The following is an 11,833-nucleotide window of genomic DNA, read 5'->3' on the forward strand; positions in this document are numbered from 1 at the left end:
ATCTCTGTCTTGTGCGCGTCTTACTGAGGGGAAATAGTTCTGCAAGTTAAAACGGTGTCTCCCCGGAGTGTAAGTATGTGGAGTGTTTCAGTCTGTTAGCAGCGTTCTATAGATAGACGGTGATTTGGCCAGTCATTTGAAGCGTGACGCTGGAACCGCTTAGCAGTCTCCTGCCTCTTGTAGGAAGCAAACTCTTCGCTCTTTGGGAGCGGTACGCAAACGTACATAAAGCCAGTGGAGGCTGCTGCTGCAACAACTGTAGAAAATACCGTATGTGACGCTACAGGCATGCCGTACAAGGGTGCTTTCGGCACAGTGCAATGTGTTGGAAGCATCCAACTCCCGTTGGAGCGCTTTATCAACGGCTGTGCGATGATAAGGCCCCGTTGATATCCCTTTTCTGCCGAGGAGGGATATGGTGGGAGAAAACAATCGGTCCCAATGGCAGCTGTGGTGCTTCCATAGCACAGTGGAATATCTCTTTTTGTCGATTTGGGTCAGCTGTCCTGGCTCTGTCCCCTCCCAACCTCTTGCCCACCCCCAGCTTACTGGACTGGGGGGGTGGGGGTGGTTGGAGAGACAGCCTCCATGCTGTGGGAGCGCTGCTCAGCAGTAGTGTTATGGTTTGAGAGAACCCATAACAACCTATTGTCGTTTAGACAATTATTCTATCACCCGATGACCCCTCCCCACCCGGAAAGGGGAATCGGGGAACACAAAGAAAACACAAGGGTTGAAGTATAAATAGATTTAATAGGCTAAGACTAAATAATTAACAATAATACTAAAGAACCAGTATTAATCCCGATACTGATATAAGATATACAGAAATTATACTCAGCCATCTATATCAGTAGGAAGCGGTGCACTCCCAGCAGTGGATAGCAAGTATCGGACACTGCGAGCGCAATGGCTTCAGGAGGAAGGGAAGGCCTCAGGGCTCCGGCACCGGGGCAAGGAGTTGTCTGGACCGCCGCCATCAGGGAGAGAGCGAGCTACGCAGCAAACTTTTCTAACTTATATTGGATGTGACGTTCATGGTATGAAATACTCCTGTTGGCCAGCCTGGGTCAAATGCCCAGGCCTTGCTCCTCCTTGTCCCTGCACCTGGCAAGGCTCGAAAACACTAGCCTTGAATCCCACAGAGCCTGGCTGGCTATAAAGTAAATATTTTCACAAATTCAGACACTAGAGTCTTCTAAAAGTGTAATTTTCCCCAGCATTAGAAGAAAAGATAGTCCTGTGTCTCTCAACCCAGGACAAGTAGCCAAAACCTTGGTGCGTTATCAACACCCTCCTAGCTACAACTACAAAGCACAGCACTATGAGGGCTGCTATGGGGAAAGTTACCTCCATCCCAGCCAGACCCAAACCAAAAGTACATCGCAGGGAGATGGCAAACTCCACCTTTCTTTAACAGCTATTAAAAAAAGGGAGATGGGCAGGGGAAAGCGGGGCCATCCTTCGTTGCCCTTGAACGCTGTGTTGCTGAGACATCCGAGACGCCCACTGGAAGGGGTCTTCATCTCTTCTATATCCCCAAGCGATCAGGTGAAGTTTGGTGACACGGGCGTGTAAGTAACCCGAGGACTTTGCCTTTATTTAATCTTCCCAGGGAGGAGATGGAAATGATTTGCCTGCAGTTTATGGAAACTGACATGTGGTGTTTCCTTGAAACTGCACTGGTGCAGTGTTTGCTTACTGGATGACTGAGCTAGGTAACATCCCTTGTTCCGCCTGTGTAAACTCCCCGAGGTATCTAGAAGGTGTTCCCGCTTCTGGGGGCAGGGGAGTTTTGAAGCAGCTAGGCATGGGGTGATTACCGTAGGTTTTGGAAGTCTCTGGCGCCCGGTGGGATTTATGTCTCGCCTCGCAGGCGACGCTGCCCATGCTTTGCTCCAGACCCGAGAGAGCAAAGGGTTATTGAACAGTGATCCACCGAAGAATCGTAGAATCCTAGAGCAGCCCAGGTGGGAAGGGACCTCGAAAGATCATCTGGTCGGACCTTTTGTGGCAAAGCCTCCGTCCTCTTCTTTGTAGCCACCCTTTCAGTACTGCAATACTGTGATGAGGTCCCCGTCCCCCCCCTCTCCCCGAGCCTTCTCTTTTCCAAGGGAGAAAAGACCCAACTCCTTCAGTGTTTCCTGGTAGGGGAGGTTCTCCAGCCCTTTGATCATCTTCGTGGCCCTCCTTGGGACCCTCTCCAGTCTGTCTGCACCTTTTTTTGAATTGTGGGGACAAGAACTGGACGCGGTGCTCCAGGTGCGGCCTGCGGGGGTGGCCTCCGTGAGAAGAGGCCAGGGTCTGCCCTGCGCCGGACACAGCTGGTTCCAGCCAGCTAGGCACCGGACTCGCCGCGGGCCAAAGCCGAGCAGCTCAGCGAAGCTGGTGGCGCCCCTGTGCAAACATATTTCACAGAATCACAGAATCTTCTAGGTTGGAAGGGACCTTCAAGATCATCTTGTCCAACCATCAACCTAACTGACAAAAATAAACACCCACAAAACAACAAAATGCAACACCATCACTAAACCATGTCTCCCAGCACCACGTCAACCTGTCTTTTGAACACTTCCAGGGATGGTGCTTCAACCACCTCCCTGGGCAGCCCATTCCAATGTCTGATAACCCTTTCAGTGAAAAAAAATTTCCTAATATCCAGCCTGTACCTCCCCCCGCGCAACTTGAGGCCGTTTCCTCTAGTCCTGTCGCCCGTGACTTGGGAGAAGAGACCGACCCCCGCCTCTCTACACCCTCCTTGCAGGTAGTTGTAGAGAGCAATAAGGTCTCCCCTCAGCCTCCTTTTCTCCAGGCTGAATAACCCTAGTTCCCTCAGCCTCTCCTCATAAGACTTGTGCTCCAGACCCCTCACCAGCCTTGTTGCTCTTCTCTGGACCCGCTCCAGCACCTCGATGTCTTTTTTGTGGTAGGGGGCCCAAAACTGGACACAGTACTTGAGGTGGGGCCTCACCAATGCCGAGTACAGGGGGACGATCACCTCCCGAGTCCTACTCGCCACACTGTTCCTGATACAGGCCAGGATGCTGTTGGCCGCCTTGGCCACCTGGGCACACTGCTGGCTCATGTTCAGCCGGCTGTCCACCAACACCCCCAGGTCCTTTTCTGCCGGGCAGCTCTCCAGCCACTCTTCCCCAAGCCTGTAGCGCTGCCTGGGGTCGTTGTGACCCAAGTGGAGGACCCGGCACTTCGCCTTGTTGAACCTCATCCCATTGGTCTCAGCCCATCGATCCAACCTGTCCGGATCCCTCTGCAAAGCCTTTCTACCCTCCAGCAGGTCGACACTGCCACCCAACTTAGTGTCGTCTGCGAACTTACTGAGGGTGCACTCAATCCCCTCGTCCAGATCATTGATAAAGATGTTAAAGAGAACGGGTCCCAGTACCGCGCCCTGGGGGACACCACTCGTGACCGGCCGCCAACTGGATTTAACTCCATTCACCACCACTCTCTGGGCCCGGCCCTCCAGCCAGTTTTTAACTAAGAAGGGGCAAAGCGCTGCCCGGGGCAGGTATTTCCCTGCTGCCCGTGGATCCGGCAGGTGGATGTTTCCTGAAGGAAGGAACTTTGTCATCCTGTTTTCTCCCCCTGCCCTGTTGAGGAGGGGCAGTGAGAGAGCAGCTGGGCGGGCCCCTGGCAGCCGGCCAAGGTGAACCCATCACAAAGCCTGAAAGGCAGGTTCCTCCGTGTAGAAGTGAAGGGGGTTGGTGGTTTAAGGAATGATAGTGACTGGGCTAGGAACAGGACGCTTTGGAGATAGGAAAGTCGGGAAATAGCTGGGGATCCAGTCACTTTGAGGGGGGGAAATTTCAAGGGAAAAAGCCTTCTTTCTGAGCAATAAGAGGCTCTCGTGAGAAAAAGGCTCTAGTCTCCATTTTTTTTCTCACTTGGTAATAAAAGTGACGAGGAACTGGAACAGCTGTAAAGAGGTCATGGAGTAGGTGTGAGCTTGGTTAACTTGGCCAAGCCAACCACGCAAAGCGGACCCATCCACCCGCATGGGAACCAGTGCCACCAGAAAAGCACGTAAGGTATTAGCAATTGGAGATTCCCTACTGAGAGGCACCGAAGCACCCGTTTGCCGTCCAGACAATTTCTCTAGAGAAGTCTGCTGCCTGCCAGGAGCTCGCATTCGTGGCATCACCGAGAGGCTGCCGAGCCTGGTGATCCCTACAGATTATCATCCGCTCCTACTATTCCGTGTAGGGTCTGACGAGGCAACTTAGAACCCTCCAAAGAGACTATGTGATGTCCCTCGGAGCGATGTTGAAAGGATCAGGAGCACAGGTGGTGGTCTCCTCTATCCTCCCAGTCAGAGGAAGGGGTCCAGGAAAGAGGAGACGAATTGAACAGGTGACTGCCTGGCTGCGTAGCTGCTGCCATACTCAAGGTTTTGGCTTCTATGATCACGGATGTACCTTTGAGAAGCCGGGTCTGTTGGGAGCTGATGGGATTCACCTGACCAAGCAGGGCAAGAGGGTCTTTGCCAACAAGCCGGCCAGACTTACAAGGAGGGCTTTAAACTAGACTCAGCGGGAGAAGGGGATGGAGTTCTGAGCAACAGGGAAGAGCCAGGGGCTGCTGATGCGTTAGGAACCAACAGGGGAACACCCGAGAAATGCCGCAAAGGAATTGGGGCTTGATCCTCCAAAAAGGTGACGCGGTCGACAGCCCAACTGAAGTGCCTCTATACCAGTGCGCGCAGCACGGGCGACAAACAGGAGGAGTTGGAAGCCCCTGTGCAGAAGGAGCAGAAGGGAGCTGGCAGCTCTTTAAGCACGTTTTTTTCTTAGAGCACAAGAGCTCTGGATTCCCATGCGTAAGACATGGGAAAATAGAAATTTGTCTACCTAGACTTTAGTAAAGCCTTTGACACCGTTTCCCACAGCATCCTCCTGGAGAAACTGGCTGCCCATGGTTTGGACGGGCGTACTCTTCGCCGGGTAAAAAAACTGGCTGGATGGCCGGGCCCAAAGAGTTGTGGTGAATGGAGTTAAATCCAGTTGGCGGCCGGTCACGAGCGGTGTTCCCCAGGGCTCAGTACTGGGGCCGGTTCTGTTTAATATCTTTATCAACGACCTGGACGAGGGAATCGAGTGCACCCTCGGTAAGTTTGCAGCCGACACCAAGTTGGGCGGGAGCGTCGATCTGCTTGAGGGTAGGCTGGCTCTACAGAGGGATCTGGACAGGCTGGATCGATGGGCCGAGGCCAGCGGTATGAGGTTCAACAAGGCCAAGTGCCGGGTCCTGCACTTGGGTCACAACGACCCCAGGCAATGCTACAGGCTTGGGGAAGAGTGGCCGGAAAGCTGCCCGGCAGAAAAGGACCTGGGGGTGTTGGTGGACAGCCGGCTGAATATGAGCCAGCAGCGTGCCCAGGTGGCCAAGGCGGCCAACGGCATCCTGGCCTGTGTCAGGAATAGTGTGGTGAGCAGGACTAGGGAAGCGATCGTCCCGCTGTACTCGGCGCTGGTGAGGCCCCACTTTGAGTACTGTGTTCAGTTTTGGGCCCCTCGCTACAAGAAAGACATTGAGATTCCGGAGTGTGTCCAGAGAAGGGCAACCAAGCTGGTGAGGAGTCTAGAGCACAAGTCTTATGAGGAGGGGCTGAGGGAACTGGGGTTGTTTAGCCTGGAGAAAAGGAGGCTGAGGGGAGACCTTATCGCCCTCTACAACTACCTGCAAGGAGGCTGTAGCGAGGCAGGGGTTGGTCTCTTCTCCCAAGCAACAAGCGATAGGACAAGAGGAAACGGCCTCCAGTTGCGCCAGGGCAGGTTTAGGACGGATATTAGGAAAATTTCCCTCGCAGAAAGGGTTACCAAACATTGGAACAGGCTGCCCGGGGAAGCGGTTGAATCGCCATCCCTGGGGGTATTTAAAAGACGGGTAGGCGTGGTGGTTTGGGTAGCGTTAGGTTAATGGTTGGACTCGATGATCTGCAAGGTCCCTGCCAACCTAGACGATTCTATGATTCTATGAAATCGGGCAAGGAAGGCAGGAGCCCAGCACGGCTGAGCAAGGACCTTCTGGTCGAGCTGAAGCGCAAGAAGGAAATGCATAGGCAGTGGAAGCAGAGACACGCATCCTGGGAAGAATATAGGCATGCTGCCCGGGTGTGTAGGGATGGGATCGGGAAAGGTAAGGCACAGCTGGAGCTGAATTTGGCAAGGGATGTGAAGAATCAGAAGAAGGGCTTCTACAGTTGCGTTGGTCAGAAAAGGAAGACTAAAGAAAACCTACACCACCCCCCCTCCGATAAATAAGACAGGAGATCTAGCGCCAACCGACATGGAGAAGGCCGAGGTACTCAACGATTTTTCTCCTCCGTTTTCACTGGCAATCACTGTTCCCACAGCTCTCAAGTCCCCGAACCTCAAGGCAGGGACTGGGGGAACAAAGTCCCTCCCATCGTAGGAAACGAACCGGTTCGAGACCACCCGAGGAACCTGAACACACGCAAGTCCTGCACCTGGGGAGGAACAACCCCATGCACCAGTAGATGCCGGAGGCCGACTGGCTGGAAAGCAGCTTTGCAGAAAAGGATGTGGGGGGGGCTCCTGGCGGACACCAAGTTGAACGTGAGCCGACAACGTGCCCTTGCCGCAAAGAAGGCTAAGGATACCCTGAGCCCGATACAGAGGAAAGCAGGGGTTATGTGTGTTACGATACAGTTGTGTAGACCAATCAAATTGCTCGCTATCCCCGGGGGTGCAGGGCACCAGAGACCACCCTTGGGCAGCTTTGGGGGCGCTGCCTGTTTTTCTACGAGCCTCCTACCCAGCTTAGCGCAAATCCTATCTCGATCTGCCCCCCAGCCCTCAAGCCACCAGTGCTGAAGACACGCTTTGTATTTTATTTTGTCCCAGGAGGCGTGCAGCTTAGAAACGTCTGCAATCAAAGTGGGGCTTTCAGGGAACAATTTAGAGCGACTTCTGTTGGTTCTGCGGAGTGTTCTGAAAAGTTAAGGCCTGGCCTGCCCTGGCAAAAGCAGTCCTTTGACTGCACCAAAAAGCCACAAGCACGTTTGGGGTAGACTTGATGCGGTAATAAGTAACAACCAATAGTACTTCTAGCTACGACAGCCTCTTCTGAGACCTCGTTGCCCGCCCACAGGGTCGCAGCACTACACGGCGCGGATCCCTCCGCGGACTCGCCAACGTCTTCTCCCTCCACCCCCAGGTCGGATCCCTCCGCGCCCCGAGGGCACGCAAGCTCCCTGAGCCCCGGTAAGCACCGGGTCGACGAGGGCGGACCCGCCAAGGGGACGGGAACAAGCGAAAACGACAGACGAGACAGCCAATCGAGACGCGGGGTCGGCCGGCGGCGATCTGGCGGCCCAATGGGCGCCGCGGAGGGCCTGGCCGAGCGGAGGAAGCGCGGGGGCGACAACGGGCGTTGTCGTGGCTGACGAGCTTATTGGGGCGCGGGCCGCCTGGCCCGGTGGCGCCACTGCTGTCTTCGGAAAGATCATCGGCAAGGCGCTTCCCCGCCAACGTCGCCTACGAGGACGAGGAGGTAGCCGCGGCTTTGCTCTGTGCGCGGTTCCTCTTCCCTTCCCCCCTCCCCTCCCCTCCCCCCGCGCTCGCAGGCACCCTGAGCCGAGGACGCGGTGCCCGGGAGCGCGGCAGGGCGGGTGGAGGGACGGGGGACGGACGGGGCCTCTCTGGGTTGTGGCGCTCTCTACTGCACGATCCCTATAACATCGCGCTTCTTCGGTGCCCCCGCGGCTGCCGCGGCGCGTACTGGGTTGCTGGAGCTGGCCGGCTCGCCTCGGTTCCCAGCCTCGCCGTGCCGTGTGCGCGCGTGCGTAGAGGAGGGCCTCTGACGGTAACGCACTTGGTGGCAGCCGCAGACGTTTGCCGCGTGATATCCCTTTGGCACTGCAAGTCGTGCAAAGTTTGCTGCCGAGGGATGGGAGCGGTCCTACCTCGTGTAGGACGATAGTCTTGAAACCTTAGATTAAGCGCACGCAGTCAGTCTCCTCGGGGATTCCAGGCGCACGTATGTAAACGGTGAACGTCCGAGTAGTGACCGTAATGAGTTAGTTCCGCGCAGGAGAAATGCGGGTCTTGATGCGCCTCCTAGTAGCATTATCGAGATTTCGCAGCTCTGCTGTGCTAGGCTTTGGTGCTGAGCCCCCAAACGGGATTATTGGAGCAAAGAATTACAGCTCTTCTTATTTTTCTCCAAAAAAAAAAAAAAAGTAAATATAAAAATCTAGAAACCCGTCATCCTGCAGGCTGCCAAAGCTTCCCAGATCTTGTTTCTGTGGTGAAGTGGGACGGTGATAACAGCATGCTTGCGAGGTTCACGGATGCTGGTGCTCCACAACGTGCTAGGAACTCGAGCGAGCCGCTTAGGCCTGTGGGGGGAAGAATGCAGCCCTTGCCTACACGATGTTAACTTTCAGTTAGTACCCCGTATAATTTTGTTGTTCAAGTGCCGAAGACTAGCAGTGAGGGATGTCTTCTGCTTTTGAAGGTAGGGTTTACGTGCAATGTAGAAGACAGACTCGTACTACGCGCTTGCAGGCTTCCTGCCTGCGCTTATGCTTTTGTTCAATGCTCGAGCTCCCTGTACCATGGAAAATGAATGGCCGCTGATGTTCCACTTTGCTAAATTCTTTGCCCGTTCGGTTAAGCCGTTTGTCTCCTGCCTCTGTGTGGACCACATCGAAGAGACAAACCGCTTAGGAAGCGATCGACCCAGATTAAAACATACTGGAGGTCGCTAATCTGAAGTACTGGCCCGTCTCCTTGCCCCCGTCGTCCTGCGTGCTGAATCCCACCTCTGGAGGGGGCTCTGTAAATACGTTGCGTGTTTTTGTACAGATAGCTTTAATGCCGCGTAAGGAAAACTCAACGTTTCGGCTTGTGTTTGGGGGATCTGGTAATCTGCTTCTGTAGGAGTTCAGTGGGGCACATTGATTTGCTTAAGCCGTTATTACCTTTCTCCGAAGCCAATTACGTTTTAACTGTTTACTCTTCCTCCAGTGCCTTGCGTTCCGTGATCTTTCCCCCCAAGCTCCGACGCTTCTCCTAGTCATGCCTAAGGAGCCAGTTATCAGGTTATCTGAAGCAGAAGATTCTGGTGAATGCGTAAGTACTGTGGGAGCTTTCTGTACGCTAGACTGTACCTGTCGTTAGTTCCTCATTTACTAGACTCTTTCCCATCCCCCCTTTTCCTCTCGATAGGGCGCGGTAGGCTGTTTTGGGTTTTCTGGCGCTGTAATCTTTTGCCTCTAGCTTGTAACGGAGTTGAGCTTTTTTGACTGAAAGTAGTGACGTAAAGCAATGCTCACCCCTGGGTACGTACTTGTGGTGCAAAATGCAGTGTTGTTTTGGAGCGCAGTCTGATGCCTATTGTCACGGTTTAGAGTAAGAGTAGTAGTAGTTCTTCTAATACGGAGAAGAGGGCTTGGGGTTCTTGGCAGGTCAGGGGTGAGGAAGGGCGAAGCTGGTTGAGGGGTGCTGGGTGCTTCACTTTTAGCTATAAAAGTCAAGTTCGGAGACTTTGTAAACCCACGCAAAAGGCAGCCTGAAGCTTATTTTCCACCCGAGTTGCTTATGTTGCCTGAAGAGGTAATGGGGGGCTTTAACCCGGAGACAAACTTAGCTTCTGTGGCTGTTTTGTAGTCCGTTACCCGTCTAGCTTGCAAGCAATTGCATAGCCCTTTTTTTGCCCCCTATAGTGTGCGTAATCGGTCTTTGTGGCTTTGCTTGGAAAATGTCAGTTGCAGGCGGACAGACAGTAATTTGAAGCGCAGTGGTTGAATTGCTAGGAATTGGCTAACTGGTTTCTCTGGGTGGCGCTCTGCTCTCATTCCTTCCCTCCCTGCCCTCTCCCCTCTTTGTGTGTGGCTTTTTATTGTAGTTATTTATGGTTTTGTGCTTCCTTCTCCAGCTGCTTGGGCATTTAATGACTGTTGGCAAGAAGCGTGCTGCTCACCTGGGCCTGGCCAATGGATTCCGGATGGTTGTGGATGAAGGGCCCGAGGGTGGGCAGCCTGTGTGTCGCGTACATCTACGTATTCTGGGTGGCCGTCAGTTGGGCTGGCCGCCTGGCTAAGATTTGTGCACCGCAAGAGTTGCTGCACGTGTACAAATCGCCGCTGAATGGATCTCGCCTGTTGCCCGTCGATCTAGCCACTGTTGATGTCGAATTTTTTGTGACGTGTGTCTGTGGAAGGTAATAAAAGCTGCGAGCAGCAGTTGCACAAATAAAGATTTAGCATGGGGATATCATCTCTGTCTTGTGCGCGTCTTACTGAGGGGAAATAGTTCTGCAAGTTAAAACGGTGTCTCCCCGGAGTGTAAGTATGTGGAGTGTTTCAGTCTGTTAGCAGCGTTCTATAGATAGACGGTGATTTGGCCAGTCATTTGAAGCGTGACGCTGGAACCGCTTAGCAGTCTCCTGCCTCTTGTAGGAAGCAAACTCTTCGCTCTTTGGGAGCGGTACGCAAACGTACATAAAGCCAGTGGAGGCTGCTGCTGCAACAACTGTAGAAAATACCGTATGTGACGCTACAGGCATGCCGTACAAGGGTGCTTTTGGCACAGTGCAATGTGTTGGAAGCATCCAACTCCCGTTGGAGCGCTTTATCAACGGCTGTGCGATGATAAGGCCCCGTTGATATCCCTTTTCTGCCGAGGAGGGATATGGTGGGAGAAAACAATCGGTCCCAATGGCAGCTGTGGTGCTTCCATAGCACAGTGGAATATCTCTTTTTGTCGATTTGGGTCAGCTGTCCTGGCTCTGTCCCCTCCCAACCTCTTGCCCACCCCCAGCTTACTGGACTGGGGGGGTGGGGGTGGTTGGAGAGACAGCCTCCATGCTGTGGGAGCGCTGCTCAGCAGTAGTGTTATGGTTTGAGAGAACCCATAACAACCTATTGTCGTTTAGACAATTATTCTATCACCCGATGACCCCTCCCCACCCGGAAAGGGGAATCGGGGAACACAAAGAAAACACAAGGGTTGAAGTATAAATAGATTTAATAGGCTAAGACTAAATAATTAACAATAATACTAAAGAACCAGTATTAATCCCGATACTGATATAAGATATACAGAAATTATACTCAGCCATCTATATCAGTAGGAAGCGGTGCACTCCCAGCAGTGGATAGCAAGTATCGGACACTGCGAGCGCAATGGCTTCAGGAGGAAGGGAAGGCCTCAGGGCTCCGGCACCGGGGCAAGGAGTTGTCTGGACCGCCGCCATCAGGGAGAGAGCGAGCTACGCAGCAAACTTTTCTAACTTATATTGGATGTGACGTTCATGGTATGAAATACTCCTGTTGGCCAGCCTGGGTCAAATGCCCAGGCCTTGCTCCTCCTTGTCCCTGCACCTGGCAAGGCTCGAAAACACTAGCCTTGAATCCCACAGAGCCTGGCTGGCTATAAAGTAAATATTTTCACAAATTCAGACACTAGAGTCTTCTAAAAGTGTAATTTTCCCCAGCATTAGAAGAAAAGATAGTCCTGTGTCTCTCAACCCAGGACAAGTAGCCAAAACCTTGGTGCGCTATCAACACCCTCCTAGCTACAACTACAAAGCACAGCACTATGAGGGCTGCTATGGGGAAAGTTACCTCCATCCCAGCCAGACCCAAACCAAAAGTACATCGCAGGGAGATGGCAAACTCCACCTTTCTTTAACAGCTATTAAAAAAAGGGAGATGGGCAGGGGAAAGCGGGGCCATCCTTCGTTGCCCTTGAACGCTGTGTTGCTGAGACATCCGAGACGCCCACTGGAAGGCGTCTTCATCTCTTCTATATCCCCAAGCGATCAGGTGAAGTTTGGTGACACGGGC

The 11,833-nt window shown here is 53.3% G+C and overlaps 1 protein-coding gene across 1 annotated transcript; it reads left to right on the top strand.

Annotated features, from left to right (window-relative positions):
• The first annotated feature begins 6,306 nt into the window (after positions 1-6,306).
• On the top strand, positions 6,307-10,261 carry LOC141476770 (adenosine 5'-monophosphoramidase HINT1-like). Its single transcript, XM_074165572.1, is given in 6 exon segments — positions 6,307-6,321; positions 7,132-7,244; positions 7,280-7,502; positions 7,504-7,533; positions 9,012-9,116; positions 9,922-10,261. Coding segments are annotated over 6 exon segments (651 nt in total). The 3' UTR covers positions 10,087-10,261.
• The last annotated feature ends 1,572 nt before the right edge of the window (positions 10,262-11,833 follow it).

Source organism: Numenius arquata, chromosome W, assembly GCF_964106895.1.
Source record: "Numenius arquata chromosome W, bNumArq3.hap1.1, whole genome shotgun sequence".
Taxonomy (NCBI): Eukaryota; Metazoa; Chordata; class Aves; order Charadriiformes; family Scolopacidae; genus Numenius; species Numenius arquata.